Source organism: Moschus berezovskii, chromosome 17 (assembly GCF_049115385.1).
Source record: "Moschus berezovskii isolate FMDL1 chromosome 17, NW_MosBer_1.0, whole genome shotgun sequence".
Taxonomy (NCBI): Eukaryota; Metazoa; Chordata; class Mammalia; order Artiodactyla; family Moschidae; genus Moschus; species Moschus berezovskii.
The window spans coordinates 49565643-49591376 of NC_142476.1; the positions used below are offsets into that span (position 1 = coordinate 49565643).

The following is a 25734-nucleotide window of genomic DNA, read 5'->3' on the forward strand; positions in this document are numbered from 1 at the left end:
TTGCAAAATAAGACACTTAGAAAAGATCTCTACTTGTACAGTTTATAGTCTCCACCTTATTAAAAAACAAAATCACGACTTCCCTGGTGGTCCAGTGGTTAAGACTGCAACTCCACCGCAGGGGGCACAATTTGATCTCTGGTTGGAAGTTCCACATACAGTGCAGTGTGGAAAAAACAAAACCAAAACGACAACAAAATCCAGGCAAAATGAGCAAGGATAACTTCCAAATACAGGACAAGGAATCATTTTACCTCCACGAGAAATTTACTACATTGTCACCACTGTTCACTTCACCTCTGAAAGGTGGTGAGCCCACTGAACATGAGGCCCCCCACCTTGCTTTCAGCACTTGGTCTTCAGACTCAAGCACGCACAAAAGAACCACCAGGAAAGTTAGGACTGGGTGGGCCTGCTCCCCCGGCCTGATGGCTGGTCTCGGGAGGACCTGGGGCTCCGCCCACTCTTTGAGTAAAGCTGGCAACAAGGTTCTCTGCACTTCTTATGAAGCTTCCTCAGTAGAATATAATCTCTTTCTCTGGTTAAAACTTTTTTTCGGCTGGGCTTTGTGGCATGTGAAATTAGTTCCCCCGGGATCAAACCTGTAGCCCCTCGCACTGGATATGCGGAGTCTGATATGCGGAGTCTCTACCACTGGACCACCAGGCAAGTCCCATGAATATAATTTCTTAAAAAAATTCCCATCTCTTTTTTTTCTTGACCAGGGATTGAACTCAGGTCCCAGCAGTGAAATCCTGGTATTCTAACTACTAGACCACCCACCAGAGAACTCCCTCATCTAGCTTTTATAGTGGAGACTCCTCTCATTTTGTGGCAGACGATTGCCTCAATGTCTATTCTTACCAAATTCTGATTAATTATAGAATTACAGAACCCTGAATTTTCAGCTGGGCATTGAACTAGTGAGTTTCTCAGTATCCTTTGATGTGGTCATGTGGCTAAGTTCTGGCCAGTGGGGAGTGGAGGTTGGGCGCTGGTCTCCCCTCCCTCCAGCTGAACAGAATGAGGATGTGGCGGGTGGCATGGGGGCAAGTCACTAGGCCCGGGAGGTGGGAGCCCTGCGCTTGAGTTAAGGACGGTAGAGCAACAAGATGGCAGTCAGAGTCTGAGGACCACCAGTCACTGCACCAGCTTTGGGCTGACTGCATTTACAGAGAAGAAATGAAGCCACTCAGTCGTGTCCAGCTCTTTGAGACCCCATGAACTGTAGCCTGCCAGTCTCCTCCATCCATTGACTTTTCCAGGCAAGAATATTGGAGTGGGTTGCCATTTCCAGACAGAGAAAAAACGTCTTTTGCTAAGCCAGGGATAGTCTGGCTTTTCTGTCGGCTTCGACCACTCGAGTCCTACCTTGTTCACACTCTGGCTGTCCTGACTGCTCTCCACAGCACAACCATGTCTGGTCTGGCCTGGCAGCCCCGCAGGGTCTCACATACAGTCAGCCCTCTCAATAACTCATGGGAAAGACTTCCAAGAAAATAGGTTCCCTGTTTAAATATTTGTTAAAAAAATAATGGTATCATTCTGTGCTTTCTTGATAGCCCACCTCCAGACTAAAATAAAATGGAATTTTGAAGAATAATCAAGAGACTGGGTCACGAATTTATACAAAAAGTTCAGTGTTACATTAAGCACAGTACAAAAATGGTGGTCCCATGGTTACGAATCCGCCTGCCAACAGGGTATACGGGTTCAATCCCTGGTTTGGGAAGATCCCACATACCATGGGGCAAATAAGTCCACGTGCCACAACTACTGAAGCCCGTGTGGCCCTAAAGCCCGTGCTCTGCAACAAGAGAAGCCAGCATAATGAGAAGCCTGCAACTAGAGAGTGGCCCCTGCTCGCTGCAACTAGAGACAAGCTTGAGCTCAGCAATCAAAAAAAAAGTACAAGATGGAAACTTAAATGTTGAATGATGTGCATTAGCTAAAATGAATTTCAGGATGAGAAAGGTCTCATAATATAAATTTTAAAGGTGAAACACTATAGAAATATAAGGTCATTTGGAAGGTATTCACACATAAGGTAAAAAGCCTTTCCATCAAAATAGTAAACATTCTTTCTGTGCTGCACGATTAAAGATGATTTTTCTCTTTGCATTTTTCTATATTTTTCTCATTTCCTATAATAAACATGTTATTACTTTTATAACAGGGAAAAAACAAAATGTAAAAAAAAAAGAAAGGAATAGAGAAGAGACCAGGCTGTTGAGAAGCCCCAGTGGCTCTAAGCACCCACCAGTCCCTCTTCCCGAAGGTACTTTTCACCATCTGGCTTCATCGGCATGATGTGCAGGATTGGACAAGTGCGTCCTCTCAGGATGGAGAGTCAGGTGGGCGTCGTGCCCTGGCCTGTGGAGGCCTCCCTTTCCTGAGTCCTGGGGTGTCTCTTGCATTCCTCCTCGGGGGAAGTTCTGGATTTCTCCGGAAACCACACTCCAAGGGCACACTTACCCCAGGCCGCTGAAGAGGGTGACCTGGATAGGATGAGGTGTGTTCTTGCCTGCCAGAGCTGGAATGGCCGCAAAAGAAAAGTCAGGAACTCGCTTTCTTCCAGCAAGAATTATTTTTTAATGGTTTAAAAATGAGTCTGTACAAAACCAGCACCACTATCTGGTGCTTCCAGTCCAGCAGGGGATCCTGAGGCTGTCTTCCAACACTATCTCTTTGGCCAATTGTGCCTGAAACCTCTGTAGAGACAGTGTGAAAACAAAAGGGTTAGTTCTTGCAGTCTGGCTGAATGGTGGCAGTTAGCCAGTTTATAAAACGTTGTGAGCCTTACTATTGCAGAACTGAGGGACAATAGTCTATTTGGGGTCGAGGAGAACTGAGCTGGGCAGTAGAGTGCCCCTGGCACTCCAAGGGCACTCCAGGGGACGGGAGTGGAGGCGGGAGCAGCAGCGCCCTGTGGCCTAGCAAGGGAGGGCTGGCCGAGCTGAGGATGGTCCCTTCCCCGCTGCCACATCCTGGGAGCGCGTCCTCCGACTTTAGGGTCTGCTGCAAGGCTTAGGGTTTCAGGCTTTTAACCAAAATACTCTTTTTTGGGTGATGCCATGCGGCTTGAGGGATCTTAGTTCCCCAACCAGGAATTGAACCCAAGTTATCAGCAGCAAACGCACTGGACTGCCAGGGAATTCCCTAAAATATTCTTGGACAACAATGACTATCCATACTTGCTTACTGATTTTTTTTTCCTCTTTCCTCAGAAAGGGACTGATACAGGCAGATTTCACACCTATTTGCTCTGGAATGACCCTAGGAGACCACGTGGTGATGGGAGAGGGTAGAGGGTGACTGGAGTCCTAGGAGGCATGGTTACGACTGTGGTGTCCGGTAATCACCTCTCCTCCTCCCAGCTCAGTTTTCTGACTGACAAAGATCGGGATCAGGTCAGGAGATGTACTCTGAGACTCTCTCTAGGTGAGGCCTCCCCAGGTTTCCCTGGCCACGATGGTATCTTGCACGTACCTGTCTGACTTTCCAGTTGGAAAGGACATGCTTTTGTTTCCCATCGACTGTTTAATTTTTTTGGCTGCAACGCATTTCTGAAAAGACAAGAAACCACCTAGGCTGAGTGACGACCATAACTGCACGACACACAGGACAACATGCCTAGGCTCAGACAGCCCATCAGAGCCTCCAGTGCCAAGGGTGTGACTCTTGGTTTCCTTGCAACTGGACATTTCTGGGTGTTAGTGAAGGCAAGGCTGTACGGATGAGCTACTGAGGGAATGGCCAGGCTCTACGCAGGCCTCCCTCGCCCTCCCCATGCCAGACGTCCAGTCAGATTGCGCTCTGGCTGGCAGCAACGCCCACGGGGGCAACGGCAGGCCTGTACTGGTACCACAGGGAGTGTTTCAGCCTGCTGCTATAATTCCCAAGGCAGCAAACAGTAACACCCTTCAAAAGCACACACCCACTTTTAGAGACACTTTACAACATTTTTTTTCTTGCTGAACTAGGTGATGGGTATTGTTTGTGCCTGGGAAGAAATGAGGCGAGGGAAAAGCTATGCAGACGGAGAGGATTCCTAGATGGGCCAGTCTTGCCAGCAGTGGAGGGTCAACAACGCACACCTCGAGCCGACTGGAATTCTCAGTCTGTTTCTTACCTTGCCTGACTGCGGCTGTCTGCTTGGGTCAAACTGGGAAGAAGGTTTGGATTTGGTGTTTCCTGAAAGGTAAGAGAAAAGAGAGGCCGCTGACCATGTGAGTGAGTTAATTCATACTCACTACCAGGCCAGGTGCACGAGATCCAGGCAGTGTGGGCCGTCAGCTCACTTGCCTTTCACAGACAGAAACTTCTGACTTGCTATCACCTCACAAATCATGTTCTCAGTAGCTAAGGGCAGCCCAGAGGCCAGGCTCATTTCTCACAGGTTTATTCTCAGGTCAGGGGCCGGTGGCTAAAGCACTGGCCAGTTCACATCAAGGAAATCCCTCTGGTTTCTGTGAAGGATGAAGCCACTGTCTGTAAATTGGGGCCAGAGGGGATGTTCTTGCAGAAGACGGCTGTGTCACCAAGGAGGCTGCTCTGTCATCAGGAATGTCACTGCAGCCCTTTCAACACAGACAGGCTCTCACAGGCTAAGGAGGCACAGAGCGTCATCTTCGAGGCACCAGGCTGTCTCAACAAACCACATCTTTCTCAACAATCCACATCTCTATGTGTGTGTCTGAGAAAATGTGTTTCCGGGCACAACTTGTGAAGAAGGACGGGGCCACAATTATTAACAGAATGGACACTATCTTGATGAACCACCAAAGTGGCTCCTGCAGCTCAGGCCCGGGGGCTGAGGGTGGGGTTTCTGCCCCGTTCCCGTCATGTCCTTGTGTTGCCCTCACAATTCCAGGCAGCCTGCCTGGCCTTGGGCAGAGCTTAATCTCCACTGAAGTTCTGCTCTTTCCTTCCCTCCCCGCCACCTGCTTCCCCTGACAGGACGTGGTCAGGTGGTCCCTGCCGGATACCCTCTCTGGCCTCACCAGCAAAAGCCTTGAAATCCGACTTGCTGTAGTCATAGGGCGTAAAGTCTTTTTCTGGCGGATCTGGGTCTTTTGGCTTCTTGGAAATTTTGAGGCGTTTCTTCTCCTGCTTCTGTTCTGTTGTCCTCGGGTCACTTGTTGCCCGCTCTCTCTTCTTGGCAGCGTTTTCCAGCTGTGGATTGAACAGACCTGTTAAGAGGGAAGCACGGCCAGGGCAGAGGCCACTCTGTGTGTGTGAGACCCCTGTGAGCACCCTGTGAGGCACACAATGCCTCCAGGGCTGTAAACACCAGCTCCGGACGGAGAGGAGCACTGGTGGTGGGGGCCGAGCTCCCAGCTGGGGGATGACATCAGGCCACTTGGAAAGGCCAGAGCTGAGCACTCCAGGGTGCTGGGGAGCTGGCGGGCAGGGGGTGCTCCCAGGTGGAGTGGGACACAGAGTGGGCTTGATGCCTCACCTCCTTCTACAGGCCAAAGGCATGTTCATTCCAAATGCAGCGGGAGAACCACCCCAGACGAACAGTGACATCGAACTTCTGGGGTGGGGGGCAGGGGGTGGCCACGAGGCAGCACTACACTGGACCAGCAGTCGGAAGACGCCTATAACCCAACGCTGAGGGTGAGCCCTCCCGACATTCCAGACCAACCCTGACCGCGACCAGAGAAAGCAGAAACGCAGGCACGTACTGCAGCCTGCTGGCGGACGGACACGGCCTGCTCTCCGGCTGCCCTGTACTCCTCTTGGGCCTGGTCCTGGGCGGCTGCAAGAGAGAGAGAACAGTTTCTGTGATTGTGGCAGCAGCCGGGCCTCTGAGCCACACTGCTTGCAGCGTCACCCCTGCTGAGTGCAGCCACCTGCCCCACAGCCCCAACCCCCACATCCCTGGAGGACCCTGCCTCGAGGCTCAGCCCAGATGTTCCTCTCCTCATCAACCAACCTCTGGGTCCACACCCCTGCCTGCTCTTCACCCAGCGGCCTCCGTCACTCCCCTGAGGACGTGGTGTCGGGATCTCAACCCTCACAGGTCAAAGACCAGAACCAAAACCTCCGCCTCTAACCGGCCCCCCTGCAGCCTCACTGTCCACACAGCCCCACCTCCCAAGGTGCTCAGGACAAAACCAACTCTCCAGGACCACCTCACCCAATGCGGTCAGCTTCTCTATGCGACATGCCAGACTCTGACTTTCCACCACCTGCCCTGCCCCCACGACGTCCACACCAGTGTTCCCCTTCATCTGCACCCTGACTGGACTGCCTGCCCTGCCCTCTGCCCAGCAGCTGGTGAGGCCTCCACACCTACGTCAGGGGACAGCCCTTCCCTGCTCAGAGCCCTCCATGGCTTCCAACTCACTTGGAGTAAAAGTCCCAACAACAGCCCCTGCCTGCTCTCTGTCCTACCCTCCACCCACCCCCCGCCCCCATCCCTTTGGCCTCCTGGGTCACTCTGAGCAGTATTGCAAGCTGTGGCCTTGGCCTCGCTGGGCTGCCGGTCTGAATACTCTCTCCTGATGGCTGTGGGTCTCGGCTCAATGTCACATTCACTAGACCACCTCCCTGGACCGCTCTATAGAAGCAGCCCACGCCCCGTCAGGCCCAGCTGCAGCACTTCCTTCCTCTCTCTCTGCCTAAGTACCCGCTGCCCTGACAGCTCACACATCTCCGGTTCACTGTCTGCTACCCCTCGGCAGAAGGGAGGCCGTGGAGGGGAGGGCTAGGGCTGCTCGGCTGTGCCTGGAGCTTCGCTCGAGTAACTGGACAGAACAGTGAGCCAGGGCTGCTCTCAACCAAAGGTGCTGGCTGAGCTGACAAGGGGGTGGGCGCTGCACTACCTGTATGCTCAGCTGCCTTCTTCTTGGCAGTTTCTTTAGGTTCTCTTTGTACCTGTACCTGGCTTGCCAGCTTCCAACGGTTGCTGATCTACAAATGAAAACAAACAAAACAAAAAATCTCCAAAACTCAGCCACCTAGGATGATTCTTTTAATGAGGTGATGCAGAGCATGCTAACTGGTAGCTATACACATTCTAGGTCCTAAGTCCCATTATCTAATGATCCTGTATCTAATGACATGAAAAATAAGAGCTCATGCTGGCTTTATTTATAAAGTACTTATATTATTCCAGGCACTGGGTTGGATGCCTGCATATCCACCCATTCAGTCCCTTCTATGACCCTGAGGCAGAGGTACCATCATCACCCCCACTTTACAGACAGGAAACAGGTTGAGAGAAGCTAAGTAATGTGTCCAAGGGGACATGGTTAGTAAATGGTAGAGATGGTGTTCAAGGTAGGACTCCTGCAAGTCTAATATGCTTCTTTACGACACCACATTTACCTGGGGCACAAGAACACATCTTGGTGACAGTAAATGGTAAGTCTGGTGGGTGGGGCAGTGGGTGGGGGGGTACAGATGGCTGCCCCAAAGTAAGCCACAACCAGGGGGACGAGAAGAGACAGCAGAAACCTCACCTGACTCCCCGTTTCTAAAAACAGCAGGCTTACCAACAGCGACAGGGTGGAGGCCCATCAGAGTTTCAGCCTGATTCTCTTTTCCATTTTTTTTTTTTTTGGCCATGCCACATGGCACATAGGATCTTAGTTCCCTGATTAGGGATGGAACTCTCATCCCTGCACTGGGGAGCATAGAGTCTTAACCACTGGACTACCAGGGAAGTCCCTTGGCCTGACTCTCTGGCCTAAAAAGCAGTGTGGGGCTGGGGTGGGGGGCAGAGGGAGCCAGGCCACCCATCTGATCAGAGCACCACTTCCTGTAGGGAGGCAGAGGGCTTTTTAACAATTAACATGCCGGTTCCCAGGAATATTTCATGGGGATCCAGGGAAGATGGATTCTTATTCTTACTTAAAATGCTGCTAAAAACAAACCACACAACATAGAACAGAATGTTTCAAAATTTAAGCTGTCATCTTTAACAGCATTAAAGTAATATTCATAAATAGAAATGCATCAAGCTATACATTTCTTATCTGTATACTGTATACCTTGTAAATTAAACTTTAATTAAAAAAAAAACAAAGACCTGTTTCTTTAAAAAGTTCCCCAATGCTTTCAAGAATCTGATTAAAGTCTAGCTCCTCTCTCTGGAAACAATGCTTATATATGAAGTGTTTCTTGTACTCATTTTCACGGAGGTTCAAAGATGGGCTTATTTAGAACAGAAACCTGGTTTAAGAAATTAAAAAGTCCTCTTTTCTTAGAAAGTTCACTCTTAGAAAGGGTGACAAATCCACTTACTTCATAGATTTTCGATGATGGATCAAACTTTGCTGACTGAGAAATATGAGCCCGGTGTTCTACTGAAGGCAGAAACTGGAGAAATGGAAACAGTCACGTTAAATGCTGAGAAATAGAATCTGGACCCAGAATTTGGTGCCACTCAGATGGGGGTGTCCTGCTGGTTACATCTTAGGAGGCCTCAATGCAAAGCGTCAGCCTGGCCGCAGCTGCCTGGCCCTCAAGTGGGGTCCTCTTGTCGACTTGGTCTCAGAAGACCTGACTCGGGGTCTCGACCCCCTGCCAGGGATGACATCACTGTGGTGAGGCTTCTCCGGTCTCTGAAGTCGCTCGGTTCCTTTTTCAGGCAAGAGGCCCCTACAGCTGCAGAAAGCTCTGCCTCTTCTGTCAGCCCTTAACATATGCAACCAGTACTTACCATCCGAAATGGATTTTCAAATGACTCCATTATGTTCCGGGCTTTTTTCTGTGCAACTGTTAACGGGCTTTTTTCATTTCCTTCAGCACTAGGTTCCTGCAGGGACAGAGAACGATGGCTTACAACTGTGACCATTTTATGATGTTAGATGCAGGCAAGAGGGGTAACAGTAATAACGCCAACAACTGACTTTTTTAAATTATTTATTTATTGGCCATGCCACACGGCACATGGGATCTCAGTTCCCCAACCAGAGATTGAACCCGTGCCCCCTGCAGTGGAAGCGTGGAGTCTTAACCTCTGGAGTGCCAGGGAAGTCCTAATACACACTCATTGAATTGGTGAATTCCTTCCACATCCTTACAACCTATAAGGTATGTGGCGTTACTCTCATCATCGTACAGATGAGGAAACTGAGGCTGAGAGAGGTTAAGAAAGTCTTCCAGAGCCTTACAGCTAATAGGGGCAGAATAAGGATATAAGCCCAGATCTGGCTGACTGGAGAACCTGGGGTTGAAACCTGAAATTAGCTGAGATTTAAAATCATACACCTTTATATGTGACCAACAAAACTATGCAACAGAACGTCGCTCTCACCAGGGACATCAGCCTGCGTTAGCCCCTGGCCTTCTCAGTGGTCAGGCTTCCTGCACACCAGGAACAGGGATGCAGCCTCTGCTGGACAACACACAGCGCTCACACATCCACACAGCCGCAAGTTCACGCTCACATCTTTAGCTGCCTAATCGCCCTGGTGAGTCAATGAACTCTGTGGTCAACTAAAGGTCCTAGACTTCTTTTTGCACTGGCCACTGAAACAAGACTAACTGTATGTAATTAAGAGAAAAGGAAAGTTCACTCCCAGACAGTTAATGCATCTTGCTGCTCTGGCGCAGCATCTGAGTGTGATGGGAGAGTTGTGAATGGGATTGGAGCGCCCAGCTTCTTAGCATCTGAACACGTGCTAAGAATGAAACTTGTCTTTATCCAGACAGTATTCTTGTTTCTCATTCTCAGTTCCTTCTTTCTAGAAATTATAGTTTTTCCTTCTTATCACATCTGTTGCATTTCCTGGTGGCTCAGATGGTAAAGAATCTGTCTGCAACCCAGGAGACCCAGGTTTGATTCCTGGGTCAGGGAGATCCCCTGAAGAAGGGCATGGCCACCCACTGCAGTATTCTTGCCTGGAGAATCCCATGGGCAGAGCCTGGCGGGCTACAGTCCATGGGGTCACAGAGAGTCGGACACGACTGAGCGACCAACACTTTCACATCTATTGTGTGCTGCATTCAGAATTTATCTGTGTGATTTCCTTTTTTCCCTGGTCATCTCGGTAACTATCCATCCTGACCAGCACATGCACCCTGGTCTTCCTTTTGCACAGAACCCAGAGCTCATGTCTGTGGTGGAAAGGAGAAGCGTGCTGGGTGGGATCGACCAGGACAAGCTCTGTTGTGTCCCAGACCAGATTCCAGGAACAAGGTCCCCAAGTGGGCCACACTGGATGGAGTCTCTACTCAGCCTCCCTGGGAGGGGGGAACAAGTTCTTACCCACTTCCTGGTACTTGCATCTCCTGCTGCTCACTTAATCTAACAGGCCATACTGGGGAGAAATGTTTTTCTTTTTTCCTTCTTTTCACCCAAAGCACACATAGATGATGCTGGCGGTCATCAGGAAAGTATACGCAGCACATGCTCTGAGTTCACTGGAAACACTGTTATACCCTTTCTGGGAATCAGGATAAACTGGCCCTTGACTGACCTTGGATGAACGGGGAAGAAAGGCCCCTGTTTATATGTCCCTGGAGCTCCTGTCCAGCTCCCTGGGGGCACTTCCCCTGAGGATTTCCTCAGGCAGCACACAGAACCCTCCACCACCCCTCACAGACCTCTTCATCAGGGCAGCAAACACCATCCGGCCAATGGGCTTCCCGCCCAACCCCACCGCCACTGGCTTCCATTTCCGGCAGACGGCCTCCTGTCTGATAGCCAGCACATCCCCCTAGTCTGGGTCACGTCCCGGATGGTGTCACTCACGTTAAATAATGTGATGACAGCGGTAGCGACGAGACATCTAATGTCTGGCAGGGTCTCCTCGTCTTCTTTGGCGGAGAGGAGGCCCTCCTGTTTCTGCACTGGCACAGGCCCTACAGGGAGGGGAGTCAGCACGGGCCAAGCCTAAGGGGCAGCACACCGGGCAGCCCCACCCCCAGGACGTGCCAGGGGCTTCTTCGTTACCGTTGGTTGGGATGAGAGGGTAGCCATCTGACGGGGTATGGGAGCAGTCATGGGGGCCAAAGAGAACATTCTCCAATCTCTGTGTCAAAAAGAAAGCAACAGGCCGGCGTGAAGGACCTGCAGGCAGGCGGCAGCTTTATGACCAGATGACAGGCCCTGGTGTCTGTCAGGGAGGCTGGGTCTGTCCAGGCTGTGACTGGTTCCCCCTCCCTCCCTCCCAAAAAGCCACAACGAACACATCGCGGTACCTCAGGGTTGGGCAGCGGTCCACTCTTCCTCACTCCTGCTGCGACTTCAGACTAAAAACAGAGAGAAATGTGAGGAGAGTTCCCTAAGTTTGACGACACACTCATCCTCTTTTTTTCCCTCAGGGCAGACGTGTCTCTTCACTAGACGGTGTTTCTCAAGAGCCCAAGACTTTCTCTCGTCCCTTCACCCCTTCCAGTGCCTGGCACCGTAATTACTGTGCTCAGTAATTATTTGTTGGATGAAAGAATAAAACCCTTTATCACAGTGATGCAGAATACAGAAGGATTCCAAAGAGCTTGAGAAAGATTTTTGTCTAGTCACTGTTGTTTTGCTCTTTACTTGGACAAAGTATAGAGTCAAGAAAGAAATATTAGCATGAAGACATTAAATGTGTTTATCCTCAGATTCTCTTTTTTTTTACCTCAAAGGGATTTCAAGTCACCTGGGATGAATAATCTTTCAAAAAATGACAAGCATATTTTACACATGCTAATATTACTACTGAGACAAAACATTAAAAACTGTGCCAATTAAAACACAAATTGAAACATGCCTATCTTTTTGAACACCCTCTTTCCCACCCCATGGCAAGGGAAGAATAAATGTTTGTATGGATTAAAAAAGAAAACAAAACACTCGCACATGTGAATCTACATATAATCTTGTGTAGACATACTATAATATCTACAAAGAATACAGTTGTGTTGGTATGTGTGTATGTATGGGTTTGTATTATGGGCTGGGCATCCTGCTTTCATCTAAATTTGCCTAGACTTTAGCATCTTCTTCACAGTTAGCTCTTTCTGAATTCCTTTCTCTCCGGAGTGCTCCTGTTTCTCGTCACCTCGGCTTTCTTGTGTGGAATGAATGGTCCTTGACTCCACTTCCATTATCTTCAACTCTACTTGCCATTCAGAGAACACCTCTAAAGTACTTAGCATGGTGCTCAGAAAAGAACCACAGCCACTGTCACCACCTGTTATAAAGTCCCATCAGTCTTTGCTTTTGAAGATGTTTCTTGAACCTGTCTTTACCCTTCCATTCCTGTGACCGACACACTCATCAGGGCTCTTATCATCTCACTTTGGACTACTGCCAGGCTTCCAAAATGCAATCTCTGTGCTGAGATCCCCATTCCATTTTATCCTGCAAGCCTGACTGCCTCGGGACAACAGCTAACCAGCCCATCGTCAGACATCATGAGACATCACTGGCCCTTGGATTAACAAAGATAAGGTCGCAAAGAAAGAAGGATGAGGGTTTCCCTGGTGGCTCAGTGGTATAGAATCTGCCTGCCAATGTAGGAGACGTGGGTTTAATCCCTGGTCTGAGAAGATCCCACATGCTGTGGAGCAACTAAGTCCGTGTGCCACGTCTATGGAGCCTGTGCTCCAGAGCCTGGGAGCTGCAACTTCTGAGCCCAAGTTCTGCAACTACTGAAGCCTGTGCGCCTTAGAGCCTGTGCTCAGCAGCAAGAGAAGCCACTGCAATGAGAAGCCTGCATGCTGCAATGAAGATTAGCTCCTATTTGCCGCAAATACAGACAAGCCCATGCAGCAATGATGCCCCAGCACAGCCAAAAATAAGTAATATTTTTTTAAAAAAAGGATGAACTTTAGCTTCTAACTATCATAAAGACACACCCACTGGATTTCCTAAATCCTATTATTTCCTCCGGTTTTTTTTCAGAATGCAGACTGACTCACGTGTGAAGGAGACTATAAGGAGCAAGACGCCAGCAGACAGAGCTGAGAACCTGTGGAGTTGGGGAGCTTCTTACCTTGAGCAGAGGCATCTCTCGTGCCTGCTGAATCAGAAGGTGCATTTCGTTGATCTGCTGCCGTACGAGGGGAGGCACGGGGTTACAGCAAGCGATGATGCCCTGAGGTTCCCTGAAGGAAGTGAGAACACATTCAACATTGCCCAGGAGCTCGGCCCACAAAGGCTCCAGGAAAGAACAACGACCCAGTGAAGGCAGAGCGTAGGTGCTCAGGTGAGAAGTGAGGGAACACAGTCCGTCAGGGTGGCCCCGCTGGCTGTTCCAAGACATGCTCTCTGCTGCACTTAGCCCTGAGCAGACGCCTCCTACTGCTGCCTCCTGCTCTCAGGGCAGGCTGGAACGCAGCCCCACAGTTCTGCTCACCTGCACCCCTGCAAGGAGGTGCCAGGTGATGATGAGCTTTGATTCTTTGCTTATAGTCCAATTAACATCATAAGACATCTAAAATCATGAGACACCTTAATCCAGAAAGAGGTACAGATCAAAGAGTCTGAGACATTTTCTCTCCTTTAAAGTGGATGCTCCAGGCTCAGAGACTTACACACTGAGGCTGCTGTTAAGTCACTCAGTTGTGTCCAACTCTTTTGTGACCCCCATGGACTGGAGCCCACCAGGCTCCTCTGTCCATGGGATTTTTCAGGCAAGAATACTGGAGTGGGTTGCCATTTCCTCCTCCAGGGGATCTTCCACACCCAGGGTTAGAACCCATGTCTCCTGCATTGGCAGGTGGATTCTTTACTAATGAGACACCTGGGAAGCCCAGAGACTTACACAGGAGTCCATATAAGGGATAAACATGGAAACAGATCCAGTTCAGAAGCTCCGCTTCCTAAATGGCAGCGCATGGGCAGAGATTCTGCATTCCTTGGACTTGCCAACTTCCTCAGAGCACTAATCTGCTCTGAGCAAACAGCCCTGAGGTAACAACAATCAGGGAAGCCGGATCTGAAGGACAGTACTTCCTCTACTGAGGAAGTCAGAGCACATTAATCAGTCTTCACTCACTTGGGCAGCTCCTCAGCTATCTTTAGCATCATGTGGTTTGGCAGGACGTATCTGGAATAAAACACACAACAGGATCCCATTAAATTCCGCCAATAAGCTCCATGATGTGCTGTAACCCTGGGAAAACATAATCATCTTTCACGGTGAAAAGAGTTGAAAAAGCCCATTATTTCCTTGTCACCAGATCTAGCAAGAATGAAAGGGGTCGACAGTCCCTTACCCGTAACTCTCATCTTCCCGACGAGCTGTTTTATCCCTCCAGGCAAACAGCAGCTGAAAGGCCGTCAACTGCTGTGTGTTCAGATGCTTCTTCTGCTTCCTATAGAGTTCCAGGTAAGATTCGTCTGTGAAGATGGGTTTGATGAATTTCTGCAAAATATTAGAGAATATTCAAGATAAGTGGGAATCAATACTGTGCCTTGGGCTCTTCGGGACACTGGGCTCTTTCATGAACGTAAACAGCAAAGCAGATGTGCGCCGCCACAACCACTGAACCCCTGTGCCGCAACTACTGAAGCCCGTGTGCCTAGAGTCTGTGCTCTGCAACGAGAAGCCACTGCAGTGAGAAGCCCGCACTCCCCAACTAGAGAGTAGGCCCCACGTGCTGCAACTAGAGAAAGCCTGTGTGTAGCAACAAAGGCCTAGTGCAGCCAAAATAAATTAACTTATTTTAAACATTAAAAAAAATAAAAGAGCAACGCAGAGCACGGGGACCCAAGCGGAACCCGGGCCTAGGCTGTACCTTGAGGCAGATGTCGCGACTGCGCTGCCACACCACCTGCAGCTGTGTGGGCTGCTCGTTGCCACGCTCCCACAGTTCCAGCCGCATCTTATCATAGATGTACAGCAGGTAGTGAGTGTCGTCTCGGGCGTAGCTCAGCATTTCCTCGGGCAGAGGTCTAGAATTGCAACAGAGAATGCTGTTTCACTGGTTTCCCCTGCGGTGGCAATTTGACTCGTCTACCCTGTGGGTTCCTGCTGAAGTCCAAGAGTCTCCCCTGGCCAATACTATAGCCCCACCAGCTTCTCCGGCATCCTCATGGGACAAGCCACTCTTTCCACAGCTGGGCAGAAGGGGCAGCAGGGCAACGATGTGGTTAAAAATCAGGGCCCTGTCTTGAGTGTGAATCTTATCCCACTGTGTGGCATGTGACAATGGTTAAGTAAAAGGAAGTGGTTTTTAATCAATTTTCATCTTATAGCTCAACTTTACTAAATTCTCTTGAGAAATTCTGGCATGAGATGTACAGAAGAGTTTGGTGCTTTTGCATACAACAGCTACAGCCTCAGAGAGGAAGCCAGCCATCTGAAAATGACCAAGGGGAGCAGGAATCCCACAAAGTGTGGCAAAACTACATAATAGCCTTAGATTATAGTAAATACTATAAATTACTATACTATAAATTATTATATTTATATAGTATATATTTACTATGTGCTATATTTACTATATTATAAATTACTATACAGTAATTACTCCACTATAAATTACTTAGATTACAGTAAATACTGATTACAAGGCTAAGTCAGTTCTGTTCTTAGAATTCTCTCACACTTATGGGAGACCACTTTACACACACGTATCAGGGAGATGTGGGTTACAAAAAAGAGACTGACATGGACAAATGCTGACACGGCATGGCAATTTCAACTATTTCCATGAAGCATGATGTACTATTTGTTTGTTTGTCTAAGATAGTAATTCCTGACTTTTTCAAATATGAAACATTCTTTTCACTTTTTCATATAATTTATGCTCAAGTACACTCTAATTTCCTGCTCAATAAATATGAAGCATTTTTTTAAACAAAATTTACTTCCATTTTAAAAGTTTTAAATATTTCACATCACAAAACTAAACTGAAATTTATTAACCTTCTCCTCTATGTAACATAATCAGTCTAACATTAACTCTGCTGCTGCTGCTAAGTTGCTTCAGTCGTGTCCGACTCTGTGCAACCCCACAGACGGAAGCTCACCAGGCTTCCCTGTCCCTGGGATTCTCCAGGCAAGAACATAAACTCTATATTATTCTAAAACTTCCAGTTGTCCTTATGCCATTAAAAACAAATGGAGAAAAGCCCAATGACGTTCAGCTCAAGATCCAAATGGGGTACCTCCCTGGTGGCCTAGTGAGTAAGAATCCGCCTGCCAATGCAGGGGACCAGTGTTCGACTGCTGGTCTGGGAACTAAGCCTGCGCACCACAACTACGGAGCCCACCCACCCTACAGGCTGGGGTCCTCAGCAAGAGAAGCAATGTAATGAGAAGCCCAAGCTCCACAATAAAGAGTGGGCCCTGCCTGCAACAGTGAAGACCCAGTGCAGCCAAAAAGAAACTAGAAAAAAGAAAGATCTAAATGGTGTTACAGCCTGCATGCAGGTCTCCACAGTGGGGTTAACCACCACCCAGGCCTCCCTCCACCAGCCCTGTTTCCTTATCAAGAACAAACTGACCGTATCCGCCAGTCGGCCAGCTGGTACTGCTTGTTTGACTCCACACTGCAGTACAGCTTCAGCAGGTGGTCCAGGGAGTGCCTGCCCAGGTTAAGAAGGCGAGCTGCCTGGTGGGTATCAAACATGTTCACCACGTACAACCCGAAGTCCTTCTGAAGCCATTCTATGTCTGAATCGGCACCATGGAAAACCTGAAAATAAAACCAAAGCCGTGCAGTACAGAGGCACAGGGCCATTTATGCTCTGAAGTGAACTCTGTCCCTAGGTTATTAGAACACTGGAAGAAAAGCCAGGAGAAAGACAAAGATGGTTCAGTTCTACATGCTTCTTTTAGTTTGGGCCATAGTCCTTTACAATCCTAATTGTATGCTTGTAACTGCTAACAGCTGATGACTCTAAGAAAGTCACGTTGCTAGCTTCAAGGACAGTCATTAAGTCCAACAATCTTGAGATCAAGGGCTCGCTGCAATATTCATTAAAGTGTTTTAACATTTTTCTGGGTGGTGATGAGCTAAGTCTTAGCTGTTCTAACAGAGGGTTAGAAACAAAAGCATGTGGTACCCTACTGGTATTAGTCGCTCAGTTGTGTCCAACTCTTTGCGACCCCATGGACTATAGCCCACCAGGCTCCTCTGTCCATGGGATTCTTTAGGCAAGAATGCTGGAGTGGGTTGCCATTTCCTTCTACAGGGGATCTTCCCAACCCAGGGATGGAACCCAGGTCTCCTGCATTGCAGGCAGATGCTTTATTGTCTGAGCCACCAGGGAAGCCCACCAGAGTGGAGGAAGTTACAATTTTTTCTCTCAGCTTTACTGGGGCTACGCTGAAATGATGACAATAGTAAACTGAGAAGCACTTAAATCGTGTGCTTACATGTAAGAGTGGGAAAAGGCTGGCTGACCTTAACAATAGCTGGGTCTGTGAGGCTCTCATTGAGAATGTACATGTCACTGCGAAGCTCCAGAGTGTCAACGATGAAGTCTTCTGTCCGGGTGGAAATCTGCATCAGGCAAGTGAGCCCCAGGAAGCTCCTGTAAGAGTGGTGCTAAAATACACAGAAAGAAGGGGAAACAGCGAAAAAAGGATTTCTATCAGGCTTACAGTTGAATTGATTTTGAAAAATCAGTAATAAGTAAAGTAATGTGATTGTTACCAAAAACAGGTTTAAATTAGTATTAATTTTATACTTCTTGAATAGGTGAACTCACAGAAAATGTAAACACTTCCCTCTAGGTCATTAATAAGTTACCTCCAAGTCTACAGCAAATTCTTGACACTTCAGGAGCTTTTCGTTGAGTTCCACTAGTTCATCCAGTGTGGACACGAAGTGGCAGGGTGTCTCTCCTACAGGTCTGTATAACTGCATCACAAAAGTATAGGGAGAAAGGGAAGACTATGAACCATCGTCTTTCACTAACGGACAAAGTGAATTATGAATCCAAAAAATGATCTGAAGACACGCCCTTCTATTTGGGTAGCCAGAAAATTCATTCGGCTTTCCATAACATCTTATGGGAAAACTTGAAGGAATTTTTGGCTACCCCAATACTATAAAAGCAACTAAGGAAAGCCAAAACTGCATCTAGTCATCAATGTACCTGATTCGTCCTGGGCTACTTGGGAACCACCCATCAGCTAAGACTGGCACTTACCTGAGGCTCTGGCTTTTGAAGGACTGAGTCTGGTGGCGTGAAGTGATTTAGTTCATACTGATAAGGATGCGCAAACCTGAATCAGTAAAACGAAAAGGTACAAACAATAAATGCTGGAGAAGTGTGGAGAAAAGGCCCTCTTGCACTGCTGGTGAGAATGTAAACTGATACAGCCATTATGTCAAACAACATGGAGGGTCCTTAAAAACTAAAAACAGAACTACCATATGACCCAGCAATTCCATTACTAAGGGTACACCCTGAGAAAACCATGATTCAAAACGACATGTGCACCCCAATGTGCACTGCAGCACTATTTACAACAACTAGGACACAGAAGCAACCTAAACGTCTGTTGAAAGATGAATGGATAAAGAAGACATCGCACACACACACAGTCATTTACAGAGAAGTGGATGGACCTAGAGGCTGTCAAACAGAGTGAAGTCAAGTGAGAAAAAGAAAAACAAATATTGTATATTAACACACATATATGGAATCGACAAAAACTGTCCTGATGAACCTATTTGCAGGGCAGGAAGAAAGATGCAGATGTAGAGAATGGACCTGTGGACATGGTGGGGAAGAAGAAGGTGGGACAAGTTAACAGAGCAGCATTGACATACACACACTGCTGCTACTGCTGCTGCTAAGTCACTTCAGTCGTGTCCGACTCTGTGCGACCCCAGAGACAGCAGCCCACCAGGCTCCCCTGTCCCTGAGGTTCTCCAGGCAAGAAACTGGAGTGGGTTGCCAATTCCTTCTTCAGTGCATGAAAGTGAAAAGTGAAAGTGAAGTCGCTCAGTCGTGTCTGACTCTTAGCGACCCCATGGACTGCAGCCTAGCAGGCTCCTCCGTTCATGGGATTTTCCAGGCAAGAGTACCGGAGTGGGGTGCCATTGCCCTCTCCCATACACACACTACCAGGTGTCAAATGGACAGCTAGTGGAAGCTGCTGTATAGCACAGGGAGCTCAGCCTGGTGCTCTGTGACGATCCAGTGGTATCTTGAAGGGATGGGTGGGAGGGAGGCTCAAGAAGGTGGGAGGATATATTTGTACATATAGGTGATTCCTTTTGTTGTACGGCAGAAACACAACACTGTAAAGCAATTACACTACAATAAAAAACAAAAAAGAAAACAAAAAGAAAAATTTTTGTGATTAATTCCATGATTCAAGGAAGAACAACTGTTTTAATCCAGTCTGTTAAAACAAATAAGACCATTGTGAAAATATTTTAAAAAGCATCACTGCTTCAATGATAATTCAAGTGCATCAAAAAAAAAAAATTAGGTGAAACTTGTTCACCCTTAAAAGTATTTAACAATTAAAAATCTATTCATTTATAAAGATTTGAGCACTAATTGGAAAAACACTGTATAGCTGCTGCTGCGGATGATACAGAAAGGTGAAATATATAATTCTTTGTGATCTGGAATAACAGATCTGTGAGGTGAGAGAGGATGGGGCAAATACCTCAGTTGTCATATACTAAATGATGCATTTTCTTCAGTTCTGCTATCAGATTCTGGCATAAGAATCCTGTCTTTTTTGAATTCCCTGAGGGCAGGGCCACCTTTCTTTCTCCAGCACTTGATTGGAGGCCTCATAGTGCAGAGCTGGGGCTGAGGCATGAATGCCCAGACGCTCTGGCTATATGTGAGAAAAGGACCAACACTGACAAAGTCCCCCTCATCTTTTTTCTTTACACTGAAGGCAAAGCCCTACTGTCTGTTTACAGCAAAGTTTTTCCAAGTTGCTTATACTGCCAGGGAGAAGGTCTTTTCTGTGCTAAGTTTACAGTTGAGCCTTACCTTCCTGTGTGAGACCCCACCTGACAAGAGAGGCAGAGTGGTACAAAGGAAAGAAAATTTTAAGAAAACTTGGGTTTGAAGTTCTAGTTCTGTGGGAAGTTAGCATCTCAAGTTTGGTTCTTTCATCTGTACAATGGGGACGAGAGCAACTGGCAGCTCTTAGGACTGTGTGAGGGCTACGTGAGCGACGCCTATGTGAGGCCCTCTGTGAACACAAGCAGGTCAGCTGGTAAGATTCACGTCAGGATGAGGGGAAGAGTCACCCACCCCTCAGGTTCTGCTCTCATTCACACATTTTACAAAAGTGACGCAGAGTGAAAACACACATGGCGGTCAAGACTCACAACAGGACATTCAGACAGGTGAACACTTACATGTCCTGCTCCACCTGCTGGGTTCTCTGCTGATGGATTAAATCCGCCAGGGCAGGGGGGACATCCAAGTCCTCGGGGCGGTCTTGTGGGCGTTCCCGCCTTTCTTTGGAGAGTGCTGGAGACCCAAGCAGCGACAAAGACAGGTTGGCACTTTGTCTAGTTACTGAGGGTTAACTGGCTCCCTCTGAATTTGAAGAAAGGAAGACGGGAAGGAGACCTCTCCCCCTTCAGTTGTGTTGTTGGGCAGAGTTGGCACCACTTACCCTGAGGGAGGGGTTTCTGAGCATTGGGTTTGATGAAGATTTTGGGAAGAAATGGTGTGTTAGAGTTGTCGATCTTCTCTCGGAACTTAAGCTGAGGTCGGATGATGTTCTTTGCATGAAGCAGCCGCAAAGTTTCAGATTTTGTTTTTTTGCTATATTCTCCTGCCTATGATCAACAAATACAAATACTTTATAACACAGCAACTTGAAAACTTAGAAAACTAAATTCCGTTTTACACCAACGGCCACCCATTAAAGAATGTACGTGTGACATTGGGGGTGGGGTGGGGGATGCAAAGTTGACTAGAGGGTGGAATTAGGCTGTGTCTGTTTATGAGAACAAGTTAGGCAGTGGCCAGTTCTGTGTTCAATAAATTAGAACAGAAATGAAAAGGCCCTAAAGTCGGTATCAGATACTCCAGCGCCTCTGAAAAGCAGCCCTCACCTTCCGGTTCCAGCTGGACACTATGGTTTTGGGGACCTGTAACCCTGCAGGGAGGACAGGTTGTTGATTCTTATTCACGCCTGATGCTTCATCCAGTAAAATGCCCTAAGAGTACAAGAGGTATTAGTATCTTCCTTTAAGGGTTAACAGAGTTAATTACCTAAAATTTTACAAAACATAGCCAGAGAAGTACGTGCAAGAGTACACATTTTTAAGAGCGAATAACTGTAGGAGACGTGATTTGAGAGTCAACCCAAGTAATTAAAGCATTACTTGCTCAAAGGCAGGGCAGTGATCAGGCACTCCCAACCCTTGACTGACTCTCTTCACAGTTCTGAATTGGGCTGAAAATTCAAAAGTGACTTAACAGGATGATGTGGCCTACCATCCTAGACTGCATTAAACACAGAGGAATGGTAATCAGAGTGAGAATGAAGGCTGGCCTCATCTATCCATATTTTGTACAGCAGCACTAGATGTGGGGTCTCAGCTTGGGTACTACTAACAGTGGTACACCTAGCTGACAAACGGTAGGACTTAAAATCATAAAATTTGAGAAAACCACTGAAAGACCTGCGGGCATTTAGACCATGGAAGAGATGACTTCATGGGACAGGAGAGCATGATTTAAATATCCGCAAGATTGTCACATGGCTAAGCATTAGTTGTGTTTTGGACAATCTGTGTATATCTGTTAAGGAATATTCTGCCGCAGAATTAGGCAGAAGAAGACGGATGGCTAGCTATCTCAATGAGCCACATCTCCCTCTAATCACGCAAGTCAGGGTATTTAGAAGACTGAATGCGTGTGTGCTCAGTCATGTCCAACTCTTTACAACGCCATGGACTGTAGCCCACCAGGCTCCTCTGTCCATGGGATTTCCCAGGCAAGAATACTGGAGTGGGTCGCTATTTCCTCCTCCAGGGAATCTTCCCGACCCAGGGAGTGAACACAAGTCTCTTGATTGTTGTCTCTTGCATTGGCATGCGGATTTTGTACCACTAGCGCCACCTGGAAAACCTAGTAAAAATGGATTAAATGTTGGTTGTGCCCTGTATCCAGAGGTCTCCTCTCCTGCAACAAAATGGAACTGGCAAATCTGGAGGGCAGATTTCTGATAAAGGCACTTTAGAAACAGGCATCCCCTGGGGAAGTAATATTCTGAAGTGATGTATCTGAAGACAACTGTGTTATTCTTTGGGAAAAGAAGCCAACTATCAGAGGAAGGGAATGTTGTTATGGGCAAGAAATGCTAAACTTCCCTTCTTTTCATTTCCTGAAGTGCCTGGGTTTTCTTTCATTATTTACTAATACAAAGGTTCTTCATTTGTTAGTTACCTTAAGAGTGAGGTGAAATACTCACCACTCTTTCTAGAATAACATCATTGGTGTCGACCAGCAAATCAAACTTGTCTTCCAGCTCGGTCACTTTACTCCGGTCCTTAATGTTGCTTCGGCACCCATGGTACTGCATCACCCTGCTCATGCTGGGAAGGACAGGGAAACCCAAATCAGTCTGTATACTTTTGTTTGCTTGTTTACTAGTCTGGCAGAAAGCTCCCAAGGCTTTGCTCAGATTATTCCCAACACTTTCTATAACAAAATATTTATTTATTTGGCTGTGCTGAGTCTTAGATGCAACATGTGTACTCTTAATTATGGCATGTGGGATCTGGTTCCCTGACCAGGTATCGAACCTGGACCCCCTGTAGTGGGAGGGCAGAGTCTTAGCCACTGGACTCCAGCGAAGTCTTCCCTAATACTTTTTGATCAAACTAACAAAACCTGCACCCTTATAGCAAAAAACATTGCTAGTTGTATGGCATTGGGCAATTCACTAAATCTCACAAAGCCTTATTTTTTTCATTCGTTATTTGAAGGGGTAGAAGAAATTACCCCAGCATCAGAGTTGGGAGGCCTGGCGTGCTGTGATTCATGGGGTTGCAAAGAGTTGGACACGACTGAGCAACTGAACTGAACTGAAGAAATTACCCCAAGGCTTTGTTTAAATTCTAAAGAAATATATAACACTATGTAAACGATGTACTCTGCATTCACTGTTTTAACATGAAATCTAAAACAGATTCTTTAATTCTGTCATGCAACAGTTCAACAAAACCAAGTGTAATGTCTGTCCTAATACACTTATTAGAAAGTCATTACTGAAAAAGAAAATAGATTAAAAAAAAAAATAGAAAGCTAAAACCTGTGACTCCACAGGTTGTGTGAGAGAATCTTGAATCTAGGTTTTCAAGTCCCATATTAATTAAAAAAGATTCACTGTCTATAGCTGTAACAGTCAACATATGTATTTTTTAAAGTTAAACTCAAAATTTACCAAGTAAATTTTCCCTAATCAAAATCCATTGTCATTTTTACATTTTATAGCTCCAAAGCACAGAAAATTATGGTGAGAAAAAAATACAAATCTCAGGAAAAATCATCTACTTCTTCATAGTCGTTTCTTTCAACATGAGAAAAGAATATATAGTACTTACCACTGAAGCAACCTGTCTCCCTGTGTTTCACAAAATGCCTGGAAGCCAGGGAAACTTCGGTAAAAATCATACTCATCACCAAACTGCGGTAGGCCCCCAGATGCCTTGGTGACTGCCACCACTGCCCCAAGAGCGGACTGTTAAAACCAGAAAAACAAGCATATTTTAGACACGGGTCACCATTCATTCAGCTGCTCATTTTTTTTCAAGGTCTACTATATATAAGGAACGGTCTTAGATGAAGATACCCAATCTCCACGCATCATTTAGTGCCGATTTTACCCCAACCCTTATGATACAAGAATGAACGTGAAAACGAGTTTTGGAGCTTACATTCTTGGGAGAATGGGCATAGAAATAACAAATACATATATAATAAGGCTAATATTCAAAACAGCCTGGTACTGTGACTTTGGGCAAGTTATTTTATTTATTTGAACCTTAGTTTCTGAGTTTGATAAACAAGTGTAAGGGAGTTCCCTGGTGGTCCAATGGTTGATACTCCATGCTTCCACTGATAGGGGTATGGGTTCAATCCCTGGTTGGGGAATTAAGATCCCACAAGCCGCATGGCTCAGCTAAATAATAATAATAATAATAATAGATACAGACAATATAAGAATATTCTAGATCTTTCATATGACTGATTTAGAATGGCTACTATCCACAACTGGACTTGTGTTTATGGCTCAGTTACTGCCAAGGAGGTCTCTATTTCAATTTCTGTGTGGTAATGAGAAAAAACCTGAAGTGGCTCTCATGGGTAAATGATGGTTGGTCACGTAAAGGCCAAATAACATCACTGTAAACTGTGTTATAAATGTTTTCCAAGAAAAAAAGAGAGAAAATGGGAACTTGAATCATGGTGGCGTTCTTGGTAGCACAGAGCCACCCAATCAGGACCATGGCTAGTGGCCCTGGAATTATTCAGAACCAAATATATGAATCTGTGGTAATGATAAATTAGACAAAATGCAAGTGGAGTTTTAGGGAATTTATAGCGCTAACTTACAAGCTATCTCAGTTTCACGGTCTTGTAAGAGCTATGCATGAGATGTTTAATTCCAGATTTGTTTGTTCATATTTAAGCACCATTTGACAAATAATCCAAATGAACTCTATGGAGGGAGGCACTGATCAATGTTCTATGGCACCTGCAGGAGGGACACTCGGTGGCAGCTCTACATTAAACCCAGGGTTTAGGATAATGTAGGGCTGGACCTCAGGAGAGGGAAGAAGGGCCATCCCCGCCGCGGGAGGGGAGGACAGCAAGTGTGGGCAGCTTGAAGCAGCCGAGCCTCTCCGGAGGTTTGTTTGAGTGGCTCAGGCCTGGGCGGGGTCGGGGTCGCGAGGGCAGGGGGTTTCAGGGTGACCAGGAAGCCCTTCCTATGACGTGACGACAGCTCTCCATGCTCGGGACTGCAAAGGTTCAAACGGGAGATCCAGGACCCTGGGGAATGGGGAGTCCCCCAGTGTCAGCGAGCGAAGCCCCATCCCCGGAGGGTGAAGAGGCAGTCTGTGCCGGGAGAGGGCACAAGCCCCTTTACCCTCTCCCGGGGCTCGGCTGCATCGTGCACGCGGCCGGGTGGGCAGCCGCCCAGAGGCTTCGGGCCTGCTTTCGGTCAGCCGCGGGCGGCTCCCGATGCCCCCGAGGCCTCACGAACTCACCTTCACGAAGCTGTCTGCGTCCGGGAAGCCTGGCAGCACCATCTCCCCGTCAGACTTGGCCGCGCTCGTGGCCGACTGGGCCTTGGACTCTCGGGGACTGGGAGGCGCCATTTTTCCGGCTGGCGCGGCTCTTCTCGCGACAGTGCCTCGGCCAGCGCGACGTGCGCGCACTGCGCATGTGCGGAGGCAGTTCTTGCTGGGGGCGAGCTGGGGAGTTTGAATTGGGGCGAAATCAGCCTGAGAGTCCGGCTCCCGGCGCCCTCCCACCCAGGGAGATTGACATTTTTCTTTAACCTCGTCTTGTTTCATGCCAACAACCCAGTGCTTTACGGTGAGACGCAGAAGACCCAGTAATTCTCAAATTTAAAGCCAGCTGTTCCTAGGCTCTGGTTTCGTGTCCCCTGACCCACTTGATTTGACTCCTGCAGTTCTCCCTGTCTGGTGTCTTCCCTCGTTGCTGGTTTTTCCGTAACAGACTACAAGTATGCTGGCATCTCTCCCAAATGAAAGGCAAGACAGAAAACGCCACTCCCCTCCACACCTTCCAGCCACCGCAACATTTCTCTTGCACTTCATAGGTAAGCTACTGGAAAAGGCGTCTGTTACCTCCAGCGC

At 47.5% G+C, this 25734-nt stretch overlaps 1 protein-coding gene across 2 annotated transcripts; it reads right to left on the minus strand.

Annotated features, from left to right (window-relative positions):
• Positions 1–1566: 1566 nt before the first annotated feature.
• Positions 1567–25279, minus strand: EXOSC10 (exosome component 10). 2 transcript variants are annotated; one of them, XM_055419559.2, is made up of 25 exons: positions 25120–25279; positions 23452–23588; positions 22317–22440; positions 20953–21057; positions 20508–20673; positions 20245–20359; positions 18056–18131; positions 17653–17763; positions 17305–17448; positions 16403–16593; positions 14689–14845; positions 14167–14315; positions 13947–13997; positions 12942–13053; positions 11161–11211; positions 10913–10991; positions 10712–10821; positions 8675–8770; positions 8257–8331; positions 6834–6921; positions 5691–5764; positions 5004–5175; positions 4133–4194; positions 3490–3566; positions 2569–2711 (listed from the first exon to the last, which is right to left on the minus strand). In XM_055419559.2, exons 1-25 carry the CDS (start codon positions 25228–25230, stop codon positions 2681–2683), a joined length of 2664 nt encoding a protein of 887 aa, XP_055275534.2. In that variant the 5' UTR covers positions 25231–25279; the 3' UTR covers positions 2569–2680. The 2 variants fall into 2 exon arrangements, with proteins under 2 accessions (XP_055275533.2, XP_055275534.2); XM_055419558.2 differs by lacking the exon at positions 6834–6921 and having other exon boundaries at positions 1567–2711.
• Positions 25280–25734: the final 455 nt, after the last annotated feature.

Excerpts from the sequence above, each read along its gene's own strand:
- EXOSC10 (XM_055419558.2), bottom strand. The coding sequence starts at position 25,230 with ATGGCGCCTCCCAGTCCCCGAGAGTCCAAGGCCCAGTCGGCCACGAGC. Across the intron at positions 22,441-23,451 it reads GGAGACAGGTTGCTTCAGTG|CATGAGCAGGGTGATGCAGT; the intron begins GTAAGTACTATA and ends TGTCCTTCCCAG. Across the intron at positions 10,822-10,912 it reads CCCTCTCATCCCAACCAACG|GGCCTGTGCCAGTGCAGAAA; the intron begins GTAACGAAGAAG and ends CCCTCCCTGTAG.